The sequence below is a fragment of the Mustela erminea genome, chromosome 5 (assembly GCF_009829155.1).
Source record: "Mustela erminea isolate mMusErm1 chromosome 5, mMusErm1.Pri, whole genome shotgun sequence".
Classification (NCBI taxonomy): Eukaryota; Metazoa; Chordata; class Mammalia; order Carnivora; family Mustelidae; genus Mustela; species Mustela erminea.
Window position 1 is genome coordinate 45,362,606 of NC_045618.1, and position 17,226 is coordinate 45,379,831.

The 17,226-nt window shown below is 39.2% G+C and overlaps 1 protein-coding gene across 3 annotated transcripts in view; it reads left to right on the forward strand.

The window, feature by feature from the left end:
- Positions 1–17,226, forward strand: part of SNX1 (sorting nexin 1) — a 35,662-nt gene that overhangs the window by 3,059 nt on the left and 15,377 nt on the right. For all 3 annotated transcript variants that reach the window (XM_032342821.1, XM_032342820.1, XM_032342819.1), the window contains exons 2-4: positions 11,244–11,352; positions 14,675–14,802; positions 15,331–15,397. In XM_032342821.1, the coding sequence (XP_032198712.1) occupies positions 11,244–11,352; positions 14,675–14,802; positions 15,331–15,397 (304 nt within the window). The remainder of the gene's footprint in view (positions 1–11,243; positions 11,353–14,674; positions 14,803–15,330; positions 15,398–17,226) is intronic.

Here is a 17,226-nt window from a genome sequence, read left to right on the forward strand (position 1 = left end):
TACTTGTTGATACTAATATAACCGCTTAAACTGTCTAATGAAGTCTCTATTATTCTAAGAAATAACTCTTGCTGATTAATTTAGTCTTTCTGTATCTCACTTAAAACAAATTTTTGGTCCTTTCCTTTGGTAATTCTCCCATAAGTCATGGAGAAGAGTCACTGTTAATAATAGCTACTGGAATGGTAGATATTCAGACCAAATATCTGAAACTAGACACTCTGACATTGAAAGTGACTAGTCACATAGGCAAATGAGGATTTATTTTCCAAAAAGGGCCCTGAAAGGGCAAAGAGTTGTTTTCTAGAGATTTCTAAAAGAAGTTGAAGAGGCAGTGACTTGATCAGATTACTTTACAGAGGCGTCGGTACTTCTCTTGTATTAGACTGTGTCAAAGTACTTTGCTTAATTTCCAAAGGGAGGAGGAAGGACTCAAAATGAACTTGTTCTACCACAGAAAGCATTATTTTTAGTTAGATTTTGATCCAGGAAAATTGAGTTGCTGGGGAAACTAAAATGGCACCTGTAAGCCGTTTTTTGAGCTGCCTGTTCTGATGTTAATCTTCAAGAAGCCAAGACTCCCCAGATTTCTCACTAGTTAAACTGTGAATTTCTTGTTTAAAAGCCATTAAATACAAATTATATTCCAGTAAATGTTTTAGTTGTGAGCCAGTGTGAGAAGATAGGGGATTCCAGTGCTTCTGTGTCTTAAGGACATTGAAGAATAAGAACAACAGCTTTGAAGGCTTATTTAAATCCACCTAGGTTCTTTTACTTGGGCAAGATACTTAATTACTCTGTGTGGTTTCCTCACCAATAAAATGTGAATAACAGCATTTACGCCCACCATTATTGTGCATATTAAATTTGAATATCAGTGAAACACTTGTGAAACAGTTGAGCATTGTAAACTAATTACTGTAACCCATGGAATCTAATAATGGGTTAGAAAAGTTATATTTATTAACTCTAAAAATGGTTAATATAGTTTATCAAAATCAAACTAGTAATAAGATTGATTTAACTAAAAGTCATCAAAGGCACTTAATGACTTCAGTGGTATCTTACTAAGTTTATCTTCATATATTGTGTTTTGTTGGGGGTTGGCAGTAGAGGGAGTGGTATTAAAAAATTGGGAAGCTGAGGCATATAAAATTTAAAATTTATGGTATGCATGTAATTTCCTGGACATTGATGCAACAGCTGCTGTTGTTAATCATCCCATCTGCTCTCTTTTAGGGCCCCAGAGACTTTGTTACTACAGTAATAAAAGTACGATTTATAATCAAAAGAGCAGCCCATGATAGGCATTTCAGAATCAACAAACCAGTTACCCAAAAGGGATAGTCTGGAGTTCAAAGGATTTTAAAAACAAATCTGAGTATTTAAAGGATTACTAAGTCTAAAACAAATCTGAAAGCATTGCCTTAAGATTGAGAACCAGCTGGGAAATATCTTAAGATGATTCTTAATAATACTTAAGACCTTACGTCTTTCTGCTTCTTACTTTGTGGGCGTATCTATAAAAAGGTTACAATTCTAAAACTATTATCTGAATCTTTGACTGAACCTGAATCTAGATACACAGCTTTTTAGTTAAAACTTTCTTAGTTCTAGGATAGGATTAATTTTTCTCCTTAATTAAATGAGAGAGCCATTTTTTTGGCCCTCCTAAATCTTAAAATTACATTAAAAAGACTGAATGGCATACATATTTCTGTGCCTCATTTGACTTCAGTGGTCTTACTTGCAAACTTCTAACACTGAATGATAGAGTTGAAGCAAGTTCATTATTTGCCCTCCCAGGAATTCTAGTATGCCCATCTCTTTTTAGCAGTATGCCAGGACCACAAGTAGATATGCCCTCTAAATGAAAGAACTGCAGAGGCCTTTCTTTTTTTTTTTTTTTTTTAATGCAGGGTGTTTTTTGTTTTTTTTTTTTTAAGATTTTATTAATTCATTTGACAGAGATCACAAGTAGGCAGAGAGGCAGGCAGAGAGAGAGAGGAGGAAGCAGGCTCCCTACCGAGTAGAGAGCCTGACGAGGGGCTCGATCCCAGGATCCTGGGATTATGACCTGAGCTGAAGGCAGAGGCTTTAACCCACTGAGCCACCCAAGCGCCCCTGCAGATGCCTTTCTAATGCTAAGAGGAAGGAGGGAAACATAGATAAATGATAACCTCACTTCAGATTTTGGCCAAATCTGGTAACTACTACTTCCAGTGATCTATCAGACCGATTAGAGTTTTTTCCCACTACTCTTTTTTTTTTTTTTTTAGTATATGTGCTGCCGAAGCGAGCACTTTCCCACTACTCTTAATCTTGAATTGAAACTCTAAGAATTACAGAAATGGCTAGAAAACATAAAGGGGGGGGCGCCTGGGTGGCTTAGTTGGTTAAGTGTTCAACTCTTGATCTCAGGGTTGCGAGTTCAAGCCTTGCTTTGGGCTTCATGCCCAGCATGGAGACCACTTAAATTAAAAATAAATAAAAGTAAAAAATAGAATAAAGAAATAGCAGGAGACTTCAAAAGTCATGTATTGAACACTTAGTCTTTGATTAATAAAGACTTATTTACATAGTCTCACTGATGTTTAAATCAAAAGAATAACATAACTTTTTATTGGTATTCAGAAGTCACGGATAGCAAGTGGCTTCTGATTGACAGTGTTTTATAGACTTATATATAAAGGGAATTATATAAAGGTAAGTTATGTATTAACATTTAGACAGGAAAGGACATGTTATTTTTAAAATCCAGCCTACATCTGTGATCAGTATAATATGTATCCTGAGAGAGAATAAATCAGGTTTTCTTTATTGTGGTATGAAACATACAACAAAATTTACCATCATAAACCTTTTTAATTTTACTGTTCAGTAGTGTTAAGTATACTCACATTTTGCAACAGATCTCCAGAACTTTTTCATTTCGCAATTCTGAAAATCAGTACCCATTAAATAACAGTTCTTCTTTCTCTCCACTCCTAAGCCCCTGGTAACCACCATTCTACTTTCTGTTTCTGTGAACTTGACTAGTTTAGATGACCTCATGTAGGTGGGATCATGCAGTATTTGTCCTTTTGTGTCTGGTTTATTTCACTTAACCTAATACCCTCAAGAGTTCATCCATGTTCCACTATTCATCAGAATTTCCTTCCTTTTTAAAGTTGCATAATAGAGGCACCTGGGTGGCTCACTGGGTTAGGCCTCTGCCTTCAGCTCAGGTCATGATCCCAGGGTCCTGGGATCGAGCCCCACATTGGGTTCTCTGCTCAGCAGGGAGCCTGCTTCCCTCTCTGCCTCTCTGCCTGCCTCTCTGCCTACTTGTGAGCTCTGTCAGATAAATAAATAAAATCTTTAAAGTTGCATAATATTCCATTGTATGTGCCACATTTTATTTACCCATTCATTCCTCAATGGACATTTGGGTTGCTTCTACCTCTTGGCTCTTGTGAATAGTGCTGCTGTGAACACAGGTGTGTAAATAGCTTTTGAGACCCTTCTTCAGTTCTTTTAGGTACACACACAGAAGAGGGGTTGCTGGATCATATCATAGTTCTATTTTTAATTTTTTGAGGAATTTCCCTACTATTTTTCATTTGTACTCTTTTTCAATCCCAGGACCAGTTTATTTCCTTTTCTGTGCTTATAGGAAAACTTCTTTAGATCTGGACAGAGTATGGTAATTTTATTAAAGGCCTAACGAGATTGATAGTTTAGCTGGCTAATATTTTTAATTCTGTTCTGCAAAATCTATGGTGACTGTTCCCAAGTAAATAACATGTCCTCAATAAGTTTTTTATAATATCCCTTCTCTAGTCTTTTTTTTTTTTTTTTTAAACTATTACTCATTTGAGAGAGAGAGAACGAGCACAGGCGGTGTGGGGAGGGACAGAGGGAGAAGACAACTCCCCGCTGAGCAGGGAGCCAGATCCAGGCCCAATCACAGGATCCGGAGATCATGACCTGAGCTGAAGCAGATGCTTAACCAAGTGAGCCACCCAGGCACCCCCTCTTCTGGATTATTAAATAGACTTAGAGAGTTAATTTAGGTAACAGTATAGTTAAACAAGTTTACTGCTTAATGTCTTTAGTTAATTGTGTCATATCAATTAGTCATGGATAATTTATTATGTTCCTCTAATGTGTAGTATTTTCTATAGGCATATTTTCTTAAACACTTGTTTTTGGAGCTAATACCACATTAGGTGGTCAGATCTAACTACTAAATGATTAGTAGTTGGTCCCTGGGTGGCTCAGTCAGTTAAATGTCTGCTTTTGGCTCAGGTCATCATCTCAGGGTCCTGGGATCAAGCCCTGTATTGAGTGTGGCTCCTTTGCCTTCTGCCCCTTCTTCCTCCCACCCTTCCCCCCTCAACACTCTTGCTAGCAGGCCTGCTCAGTCTCTCTCTCTAATAAATAAAATCTTTAAAAAGATGGTAGTTGAATTTCCTCATTTTTCACATAGGTCTGATACATATGTTCTTGAAAAAGTCAGCAAAACATTGAAGATTCATTTTAATGCTCAGCTCCGATTGTAAACAAGTTTCACTTCTAAAAAGTTTAGATTTTCTTGAAGCACATAGAATCATTAATTTCTTGATCATAGAATTGTGCTTGCAGGTAACCTAGCTTTAGGATTATGCAGGAAAACTAACAAAAGTAGTTACAAAGCACATTTGGAGGTAGAGGAATGAGAAAAGACTTTTAAAGATGACTAACAAGAACTCAACTTCAGGGGCAGTGGCTCAGTCGGTAAAGCATCTGCCTTCGGCTCAGGTCATGAACCTGGAGTTCAGGATCAAGCCCCATGTAGGGCTCCCTGCTCAGCAGAGAGCCTGTTTCTCCCTCTGCTTCTCATCCCACTCATGCTCCCTCATTCTCTGTCTCTCACTCTCAAAGAAATACAATAAAATAGAAAAAAACCTTAAAATTTATTTAAAATTATACTTTGGGCAGGGGTGGGGGGGGGGGGCGCCTGGGTGGCTCAGTTAACCTGGGTGGGTTAAGGCCTCTGCCTTCGTCTTAGGTCATGATCCCAGGGTCCTGGGATCGAGCCCCATGTCGGGCTCTCTGCTCAGCGGGGAGCCTGCTTCCCCCTCTCTCTCTGCCTGCCTCTCTGCCAACTTGCAATCTCTGTCAAATAAATTAAAAAAAAAAATTAAAAATAAATAAATAAATAAAATTGTACTTTGGGGCTTATGGGAGAAGCAGTAAAGGTCGCAGTCAGATTTCTGGTTTCTGCAGGGAGTTCTGCTCCTTGCTTATTCAGGTGTTGGGGTAGTTCTGATGACCTAGCCATTTGTGATTTGTTTGGTTGGGAGGGGAGAGAGGAAAAAGAATACTCTAACTTCTCTCTTGCTCCTCAAATCTTCTCTGCTGTCTTGAGTAACTTGGCATAAATAAATCATGAGTAGTTGATAGTTGCTAGAGCAAGTAGCCATAAGTATCTGATCTCCAGGAAAAGCCTGTTGCTCAACTTTTCTGGCTTATTCTCTTGCTTAGTCAAGTGAATAGCTGGGGCTTCATTCTGCTTTCAGAGCAGATTTAAACGGGTTTTGCTTTTTCAAAATGGAAGTTAATACACTCGTTCGGACTCTGATCCTTCTGCAGTTTTCTGGGCCTTCTAAGTTATATTAGTTTGAAACCCAAAAAGTTTAGTAGGGAAATTACACCATAAAATTCAGTAGATTACAGCTAAATTTTGGTAGACCGCAGTATACACTGTCACTTTGAGGTCTCTCATTTTCCCTACCCTCCCAGATTCCCCTTTTCTATTTTCATTAGTCTTAGAGGGACTAGCTTAAAGGTTCTTTACCTTTTTGTGTCGTGGACCCATTAACAGTCCAGTGAACCTTATGGATCCATTCTCAGAATGTTTTTACGTGTATAAAATACATAAGATTACAAGGAAACCAATTACATAGAAATGCAGTTAGCAAACATTAAAACAATTTTATGTTTGCAACATGTGCTTTTTAATGCTTTACATATTAAGATGTAGGGATAGTTATATAACTACCATAATTTTTTAAAAATACAGATGACCATAAATGATATTTTGAGAACTGTAACTATTGTGATATCAAATAAAAATATCTAATTTCCATTATAGTGTCAAATACTGGTAATTACTGTTGTGGTTTTTGGCCTATCTTTTAATTGAAGAAAATGCTGAATCTCAGAAATTAGTGAAAATGAAATTGTAATTTTATTCCATCTAAGTTCTAGACATCTCCTGATCCCAGAATAAGAACCCCTACTTAAACTCCTTTAGCTGTGAAGGGGGGTAAAATTGTGAAGTCCTTTGGGTTAATTGAATATTTAACCAGTTTGTAGAGTAAGATGCACACTATTACCGTATTTAATGGACACTAAATTCCATTCTTCCAAGTCCAGAAGCTTTTAGTGCATCTGTGCCATTTTTGAAATGTGGCAGTGGCATGTGAGAGTGGAGTCACTGCCTGTGGTAAGTAAAATAATTGCCTTCTCCCTAAGATGTCCACCTCCTAATCCCAGAAGCTGTGGATCTATTAGGTTACAAAGCAAAGAAGGATTAAGGTTGAAGATGGAATTAAGATTGCTAATCAGTTGACATTAAGGTAGAGAAATTAGCCTGGGTTATCTGAATGAACCCAATATAATCACAAGGATCCTTTAAAAATAGAAGACTGGAGGTACCTGGGTGACTCAGTGGGTTAAAGCCTCTGCCTTCAGCTCAGGTCATGGTCTCAGGGTCCTGGGATCGAGGCCCACATCGGGCTCTCTGCTCAGCTGGGATCCTGCTTCCCCCTTTCTCTCTGCCTGCCTCTATGCCTACTTGTGACCCCCCCCCCACCCCCGGTCGAATAAATAAATATATAAATCTTTAAAAAAAAAAAAATAGAAGACTGAAGAGTGTCAGAGAGTGGCTGTGGAAATGAGTACCTGCAGAAGAAAGGCAAAGAGAGATGTAACATTGTTGGTTTTGAAGATGGAGGAAGAAATGTGGATTGCTTTTAGAAGCTTTTAGAAGCTAGAAGATCAAAGCAACAGATTCTTTCATAGTACCTCCACAAAGGAATATAACTGTGGTTGACACCTTGATTTTAGCCCAGTGAGACCTGTATTGACTTCTACAGAACTATAATACATTGGCATTGTTGAAACTGTTAAATTTGTGATAATTTTGTGTTGCAGTGATGATAGAAAACGAATACACCACTCCACTTAGTATATTCATCTGTAGAAATAACATGGCAAATAGAACAGTATTCCATGCCAGAGTCTGCCAGGGTGATTTTTAAAGACTTTGTGACTGCCCTGTTATCTAGGTAAAATTTCTGGGCATGACTTTTTCCTAATTGTCCTTGCCTTGTTACATTGGTATGATCACACAATTGTTTAGCTATATCTTGCCTTACTAAATTACATTAATTTTTCACTAGAAGATGAGTACTCTAGTTCTCCGGAAGCACAGTTTTATCATAGCTTTTAATTTGGATTCACCCTCTAAATGCAGTTGAGAATTTTAACGGTACTTGTCTTTTGAGGTCCCTTGAAGAATGCGAGGATTCAGCATAGAGCAGTTGAGCAACATAAGGAAGAATTACCAAAAAAAAAAAAAAAGAATCACCACTCAGTGACCTAAAGGGAAGTGATGCAGAATCACAGCTGTACTTTTCAAGACTAAATGGCTCTGTTAGCTATGAGGGAGAGCAGACCCAAGTCTGTCCTTCCCTGAGCTAAGAACATTGTGTTAATGGCCTGGCCTTGTGGTTTGAGGCTGCTAATTGGTGAGGAATACCTCTTTGCTCTTAACACAAGTGCTCTCTTGCTGTAGCTCTTTCTAGGGCCTCTCTGAGAGGTAGATTTGGCTGTCTGTGTGCCTTCTAATTCTAAAGAGAAATACTTGAACTTTTAAGTAGGCTTATCAGTGGAACCACCTGCTAGAATTAACAGCCAAAGGAGTCAGCAAGGGTTGGGTATCCTAGCCTAGGATTCTCTCACTGAAGAAAGTATGTCTCCTTTATTTCAGAAAAGGGGGCAGAAGGTGGCGGGACAAGGGGAAGCAGGCAGGGCTGTAATTTGCTTTACTATCTACATCACAAACACACCATTTTCATCATAGAAAATAGTTTTATCTGTTGCCTAGAAATTTAGCTCCCCTTAATAGAGGGATAGTTTTGTGATGTCCTGGTGATTCAGAGATTTTTAAAATGCGAATTATAAGCAAGGTTATTTTTAGTATTGAGTTTGCAACTCAGTATAGTCTGTGTGCCTCTTCCCTTCCCTCAGAATGAGTCCTTCCTGAAATTTAGCTGTTGATTTTAAATTAGCTGTTTATTTATTTCTTACTTACTTTTTTTAAGTAGCTGTCATACCTAGCATGGAGCCCAGCATGGGCCTTGAATCTCAACCCTGAGATCAAGACCTGAAGTGAGATCAAGGGTCAGATGCTTAACCAACTGAGCTGCCCAGGTGCCCCCAAATTAGCTTTTTAGTATAAATCAATAATAATGATTAAAGATTAGACTTTTAAATCTGGGGCAAAACTCATGAAATGTGTTATAAAGCCCAGATAGATATTTATTTTGATAAGCTATTATTATAAACTCTAGTCTCATGGAAGACTTGTTTTCTATTAAGAGTTCTGTTAATCTAAAGATTAACAGGGAAGGAAGAATCCTTTGTCTGTTTCTTATATGTAAAAGTAGTTTTCAATGGCGCCTAGGTGGCTCAATCAGAGATGGGCTTTGACTCAGGTCATAGTCTTGTGGTCCTGGGATCAAGCCTCACATCACGCTTCCTGCTCAGTGGTGAGTCTGCTTCTCCCTCTCCCTCTGTAATCTCTCTTGATCCCTGTGTGATCACTCTCAAATAAAAATCTTTATTTTTTAAAAAGATTTTATTTATTTAATAGAGGGACAGCGAGAGAGGGAACACAAGCAGGGAGAGTGGGAGAGGAAGAGGGAGAGGGAGAAGCAGGCTCCCCACAGAGCAGGGAGCCCGATGCAGGGCTGGATCCCAGGACCCTGGGATCATGACCTGAGCCAAAGGCAGACGCCCAAGGATTGAGCCACCCAGGCGCCTCTAAATGAAAATCTTTACAAAAAAAAAAGTTCTTAGCTTTTACTGAATCTGATTTTAAGTAGAACTTGAGAATAGTATGCCTCCAAGACTTAATTGTGTGCTGAGTACTTCCCAGCCTAAAGAAATAAGCTTAGCTTGTCCAATACCAATCCAAATTACTCATCTGAAAGTAAATTTTGTAAGGTCCAAAATAAAACAGATGTGAAAAGAGAGAAAGTTGGGGAGGGGTACTTACAATATGCCCTAGAAAGGGTTATGTAAGAAACTTAGGTAAACTTAGATACACTTATGTAAGAAAAGTGTACATCTAAGTGTTGACTTAGAAAAATGGGCAGAGGACATCAAGAAGACAAGTCACAGAGGTTCAAATGGCCAGTAAACATGTGGAAGCAAGACTTTTCAGACCTGTCAACCTGGCACAGATTTTTTAAAAAGAAAGAATTCGGGGTACCTGGCTGGCTCAGTCAGTAAAGCACGTAACTCTTGATCACAGGGTTGTAAGAAGGTAGTTGACAATATATGAGGCAAAAGGGAACTGTGGGTTTTAATTTTGTTCTATTTTGTTGTATTTATCTCTATAGTAATTTTGTTGATGAAGATTGTGGAAGCACCTAGAAAACAGGATCACTGTCTCTGAGTTGGTATAACATTTAAGCATATATTTTTAAGTATTAAAATACTTATTCATTAAGCTTTGTCAGCATAGAAAAGTTTCTGTAGGAGCATTGCTTATTAATATAAATCGTACATATTGGTAGCAGTTTCTTTCCCTGAGGATGGCCCCAGTATTGGGATGGAGCTGTTTGCCTGGCAAATTCAGAATACGCAACAGATCTGTCATTTTACTTTGTTTTGTTGGGTCAGAAAGGCCTGTTTCTGAGGAACAAAGTCCCTCAGATTTGCTAAGGAAATGTTTCATAAAAGATTCCTTAAGTCAGGTCATTTAACTGATTTGGCCTTGGGGTTTGACTTCAAAACCCTGCAACACTACACCATGGCTTTTGAAGCCAGATTCCCAGCATTTTGTTCATGTTCTATACAATCCAGCTTTGTTCATTCTGGTACCGGTCTAGCGCCCCACCCAACACTTGTTTGTGGGTGATCACTGAGCTTTTGATGAAGGCCATCAACTGACTATTTTTACCATGTGCCCATTAGGCTAAGCATGACTGGTTTTTATTCTGCTAGCCTGGCATGGGCGTGGTTGAAAATTGTGTCTGTGGGGCCGCCTGGGTGGCACAGTGGGTTAAAGCTCAGGTCATGATCCCAGGGTCCTGGGATTGAGCCCCGCATCAGGCTCTCTGCTCCCCAAAGCAGGGAGCCTGCTTCCTCCTTTCTCTCTCTGCCTGCCTCTCTGCCTACTTGTGATCTCTGTCAAATAAATAAATAAAATCTTTTAAAAAAAAAAAAAAGAAAGAAAAGAAAATTGTGTCTGTGTAAGTTAAGGATAAAAAGATAACATATTTGTGAACAGCATTAGATGTAAAGTATTGTACCTTTTTTTGCCTGTCAGGGGGCCAGTAATACCTGCACAACTGCATTTCTGTGAACAGTTTAGCCAAGGCCATACAGTAAGCCAGGGTCAGAGCTTGAATTCTGCACCCTAGTGTGGTGTCCTGGTCACTAGAATGTGCCCCATCAGCATTTGAAAGAATAAAGGTCATCAAGTGAGAAGAGGAAATGCATTTGGACACGTTCTTTAGAAAATTTTCTGTGTGTACACATAGCCATGTCAGTATCACCTGCTTTGGGGTAGGGCATTTCAGCAAGGTTATGGTGTTAGAAATTAACTCTGGAATGTATGAGTTTATTTTAGCTCTGTGATTACTTGGGCAGCACTTACATCACTAATGATGATTTGCTGCTAAACACCCGTGGGTACAACTGAGGAACGCATTAAAAGTCACTTTATGAGTTTGTTTTTTTAAAAGTACTGTTTTAGGGCACCTGGGTGGCTCAGTGGGTTAAAGCCTCTGCCTTTGGCTCAGGTCATGATCTCGGGATCCTGGGATCGAGCCCCACATCGGGCTTTCTGCTTTGCAGGGAGCCTGCTTACCCCTCTCTGCTTGCCTTTCTGCCTACTTGTGATCTGTCTGTCAAATAAATAAATAAAATCTTTTTTTTTTTTTTAAAGTACTGTTTTAGTCAGATTATCTCTTCATTTACAGAGTAAGCCCCAGTCTCCAAAGAGAATCGCTTCCCTTCCCATCAACAATGGCTCCAAAGAAAATGGGATCCATGAGGAACAAGACCAAGAGCCCCAGGATCTCTTTGCAGGCAAGTATGGACTCAAAACCTATCCTAGGGGGCGCCTTTGTGGCTCAGTGGTTTAAAGCCTCTGCCTTCGGCTCAGGTCATGATCCTGAAGTCCTGGGATTGAGTCCCGCATCAGACTCTGTGTTTAGTGGAGAGCCTGCTTCTTCCTCTCTCTCTCTCTCTCTCTGCCTGCCTCTCTGCCTACTTGTGATCTCTGTCTGTCGAATAAATAAATAAATAAATCTTAAAAAAAAAAAGAAAAAAAAAAACCTAGGAGTCTTCTAAGTCACTGAACTAAACAAGCAAAGTTTCTATTGGAAACATAGCTCTTAAGGATACAATCGTGGGAGATTTCAAATCATGTAGAAAGTAGCCCCTGCCATCAAGAAAGTTAAGGAAAAAGACCTAAACATACAGATAGAGTTAGGCTACTAAATAAACAGTGTTAATGTGGCAAGAACAATGCTAGAAATACTAAGTCTCACATCTTCGCTTGAGATCAGACTAAAGTAGTGGCTAGCCTTATGATCAAGACTCACAGTGAGAATTACATTTTGTGTCATAGTCCAGAATATATGCATACTTATATAAAATTGAAACAAATTTTATTAAGTGACTTACCTTTATTTCAATACAATCTGAAATGTCCTATTGTTTCTCCCTGTTTTTTATTTTTTATTTTTATTTTTTTTTAAATATTTTATTTATTTATTTGACAGAGAGAGAGATCACAAGTAGGCAAAGGTAGGCAGAGAGAGAGGTGGAAGCAGGCTCCCCACTGAGCAGAGAGTCTGATGTGGGGCTCGATCCCAGGACTCTGGGATCATGACCTGAGCCGAAGGCAGAGGCTTTAACCCACTGAGCCACCCAGGCGCCCTCTCCCTGTCTTTTAAAAGCTATTTGCATCTAATTGAATTGTTTTCACAGTTCACCAATGAGCTACATCTTGCAGTTTGGAAAAGACTAGTATGAAGTGAGGTTTCTTAACCTTGGCACTATTAACATTTTGGGCCCAATAATTTTTAATTATTTTAACATTTTAGATTTTTTTATTTATTGACTTGTTAGAGCACAAGCAGGGGGAGCAGATTGAGAAACTGCTTGAGTGCCCTTGGAAGACTTCCTAGAAGAAGTATTTATGTAGGAGAAAAGGAGAAGATTTACAGATGGTGGGGCAGGGGATGCAAGGTACATTTGAAGTCCGTTCAGTAAACTAGGTGGGCCAGAGCAGGGAATTCTGAGAGAAGGCATGGAAGTAAGACTTGAAATGTAGTTTAGGGGACTTTAGACATCAATAATAATTACAGTTTGAATTTTCATTCTACTGTCAACTAAGAGCCATTGGCAGTTTTGAATAAAGAAAGTGATAAGGGTATGGGGCTCCTGGGTGGCTCAGTAGGTTAAAGCCTCTGCCTTTGGCTCAGGTCATGATCCCAGGGTCCTGAAATCAAGCCCCGCATCAGGCTCTCTGCTCAGCGGCGAGCCTGCTTCCCCCTCTCTCTCTGCCTGCCTCTCTGCCTACTTGTGATTTCTCTGTCAAATAAATAAAATCTTTTAAAAAAAAAAAAAAGAAAGTGATAAGGGTAAATGTTTTAAGAAGACTGATCTAGTGGAATTATATAAAATGATATCAGTAGAGAAAAACTGGATACTTCAGAAGGCAATCACAAATTTGTTCAAGAATGAAATGGCAGGGTGCCTGGGTGGCTCAGTGGGTTAAGCCACTGCCTTCGGCTCAGGTCATGATCTCAGGGTCCTGGGTTTGAGCCCCGCATCGGGCTCTCTGCTCAGCAGGGAGCCTGCTTCCCTCTCTCTCTCTGCCTGCCTGTCTGCCTACTTGTGGTCTCTCTGTCAAATAAATAAATAAAATCTTTAAAAAAAAAAAAAAAAAAAACTTTTTATTAGAAAGATTTTCAGATATCACAATATCTTTTTATCCCCTTTGGACAGCCTGTATCAAACATAATCATAGGGGCACCTGGGTGGTTCAGTTGGTTAAACCTCTGCCTTCGGCTCAGGTCATGATCCCAGGGTCCCAGTATCAAGTGCAGCATCAGACTCCCTGCTTAGTGGGGAGCCTGCTTCTCCCTCTCCTCCCTGCTCCTCCCCCTCCTTGTGCTTTCTCCCTCTCTCTCTCTCTCCTTCTCTCTGTCAAAGTCTTTTTTTAAAAAAACTTTGCAAGATGGTCTAAAATTATAATTATAAACAATTACTAAACTGCTAAAACTACATTGCCATCCTCAGGTGTGGCTAATAGTGCCTTACCCCAAGTGTTACTATGTTTGTATGTTGGGGCTGTTTTTACTAGCTTACCAGTTTTCCTAACTTCCTTTGATGTGATTTTTTGCTATCAGTGTGCCTGCTGCCTCTAGCTGAAACTTAATTTTCTTTTTTTTTTTTTTTTTTTTTTTTAAAAGATTTTATTTATTTATTTGACAGAGAACACAAGTAGGCAGAGAGGCAGGCAGAGAGAGAGGAGGAAGCAGGCTCCCTGCTGAGCAGAGAGCCTGATGCGGGACTCGATCCCAGGACCCTGAGATCATGACCTGAGCCGAAGGCAGCGGCTTAACCCACTGAGCCACCCAGGTGCCCCTGAAACTTAATTTTCTTTTCCAAACAATTGTAATAGGAATAAATAGTTTATATAAGATTTGGAATATTCCCAAGAGTAAAATAAATTGCTACATAGACTTTGTAGGCTTTTTGCTTAATAACTGGTTATTGCCTAAATTTTAAGTAGGAGAGGATAGCCAAGTAATTGTATTTGGAAATGGGAGAGATTGTTCCATCAAGCCTGTGCTAGAAGGACACTTCCTGGGGCACCTGGGTGGCTCAGTGGGTTAAGCATCTGTTCGGCTTGGGTCATGATCCCAGAGTCCTGGGATCAAGCCCCGCATTGGGCTCCCTGCTCAGTGGGGAGCCTGCTTGTTCCTCTGCCTCCTGTTCCCCCTGCTTGTGCACATGCTCTCTCGGTCAAATTATAAATAAAATCTTTAAAAGGAAAAAGAAGAATGCATCTCTTATCATCTGTCCCTTTATCCATGTAAAAATTTCTTACTTTCTCTTGTTCAGTTCACTTGGGTGAGATTTCTCGACTCTTGCTCTCAGTTTGAAAATGTGTTAAGTATTAAGAGTGGTTGCTCTTGAACCCTGTCCCCTAACCCTTAACCCTAATCCCTATCCCTAACCCCCACAGCCCAGCCACTGTGGGCATGAAAAGAATTAAAAAAAAAAAAAAAAAAAAAGTGGTTGCTCTTGTTTTTGTCTCTTAACTATAGAACTGAAATTTAGCTATCAAAGACCCATTATTGATCTTCATTGTAGAATATCTACTTCTTTTTAGATGCCACAGTAGAGCTCTCCCTGGACAGCACACAAAATAATCAGAAGAAGGTGCCAGCCAAAACGCTCATTTCTCTTCCTCCACAGGAAGCTATAAATTCTTCTAAATCCCAGCCAAGCTATGAAGAGGTGAGAATTTGTGCCTTTGGTCTTGTTTCTTTTGTATTTTTAGGACTGTGCTGCCAGTGTAAGGTTCAGTTGAGTATGAACCTTGAGAAAATATTTGTGACTTTAGAAGACCCTTATGATTAATGGACAGCCACAATCCAATACCTCTTTCTTGGGCAGAGGATAGCCCAAAGGATAGCACAGAGGCTTTCAGTGAACACTAATGATACTTAGTGTCTGAAGCTCCCATATTCAAGAGTGTAGTCTTTCCTCATTCCTTCCTTAGCCCAACAGAGGCAGGTCTTGCAAATTCTAGTAATTATGCATTATGATCAAAATAATGTTATAAGCGAATAGATGTAACAAAGACCTTTGAACAGGCTTAAAGTTGTGGAAGTTGATACATTGGGATTATTGGGAAGGGACAGAGTTGAACACTGATGTATAGAAGAATATAGCTTGATGTTGTTATATTACAAAATAAATGCAGGATAAAATTAATAGCCTTTTTCATGTATTAACTCTCATGGTTTATCTTCTCTTTAAAAGCTAGAGGAAGAGGAACAGGAAGACCAATTTGATTTGACAGTCGGTATAACTGATCCTGAGAAAATAGGTGAGTGTACTTGGGATTCCTTCTGATGTTAGGGTGTGGCCAAGGAAAGCATAGCTAGCTAATTTCTACACAGTTGTCTCTAGAGCTGAATTAGCCAATATGAAGTGCTTCATCATTATCTTTCCTGTAAGATTATACTCCTTGCTATTTTATTAGGCTTTTCTCGGCTTTGGAGGGGAGGAAAGTCAGAGACATTAAATACTATTAGAATTCTTTTTAAAAGATTGTATTTTATTTTTATTTTTTATTTCCTTTTCTTTAGAACAAACATGAGCAGAGGAAACTGGGGGTCGGGGGGCAGAGCTAGAGAAGGAGGGAGTATCTTAAGCAGACTGCACACCCAGTGCAGAGCCCAACACGGGTCACACATCCTTAGAGCATGACCTGAGCTAAAGTCAAAAGTCCATCTCTTAACCTACCGAGCCACCCAGAGGGCCCAAAGATTTTATTTTTAAGTAATCTCTATACCCAACATGGGGCTTGAACCTGCACCTCTGAGATCAAGAGTTACATGTTCCACTGACTAAGCCAGCCAGGTACCCCAGAATCCTTTTTTAAAAACCCAAACATTGCTTTTTCCCATAGAGTTGATGAGATGGTTTTACTCTTTTTGAAATCATAAATTCCATTTACACATCCTAAAACATATGTTCTAAAATTTGAGAGTACTGAATTTATTCCCCCCCCCCGTAAGTGTGGAATTCTTGTTATGTATCATTTATCCCTCGATAGCCTAAAGAAGAATGTAAGTCTGCATCTCTCTTTGATAGATAAAAACAAAAGGACCCAAGCTGAATTTTAGTCATATTTGGGGGAAGTTAGATTTTCAGAAAGCACAATGCTTAACTCTGGGCAGAACTTGGATTTTCTGGATAGCCTTCCCATGTTCCAAGCTTGTAAAAGCTATTCGCAGAGAGCAACAGGCCTCAACTTTCCTTGTTCTGTATATAGTCCCTGAAAAATGAGGCTTTACAGAGCTTTTCCTCCTAAACAGGGATCGTGTTTGTATGGTTAAGAGGAAAATAAAATCAACCCTTTTTCTGTTCTAAACTAGGAAGAGGAATTTATAAAGTATAATTAGATTTTATGCCAAAAGCTTTGTCATTGAACTGTTGACTTGGACTTTTCCTAGACTCTTAGACTTGTAGGATGTTTATGAGCATCTTTCACAGTTTCCTCATCCAATAGTAGAGGAAACTGGGAACCAGTAGGTGAAATGCAGCTTTCCTGTCAGGTCACAGTATGGCCCATGGTAGAGCCTCGACAAGTACTTTGGATTGCATGTGCAGGATTATTTTTTGCCTCTGTAATATTTTAAATATTCTGTAAGCACATTGATTTTTAAGCTAGTTATTACCTGCTTTATCCTTGGTAGAATAAGAAAAATTATAAGTAAATAATACTGATTGTTTTAATATTTTAATAAAAATTTCAATTAAAATGATGTTTTAAAAAATTAAATAAAAATGACGCTTAATAAACCAGAAGAGGGAGGAAGTATATTAGTTTCCTAAGGCTACTGTAATAAAGCACTACAAACAGGGTGAGTTAAAACAACAGGAATATACTCAGAATTCTGAAGGCCAGAAGTCTGAAATCATGGTGTCAGCAAGGCCATCCTCCCTCTGAAGGCACTAGGGAAGATTGTTCCATGCCTCTCCCCTAGCTTCTGGGAGCCTCAGGCATTCCTTGGCCTATAGATGTATCATTCTAATCTCGGCCTTCATTGTCACATGGCATTCTCCCTGGTGTCTTCACATAGTCTTACCTCTATATTTGTCTATCTCTGTCCACATTTCTCTTTATAGGGACACCAGTCACATTGAATT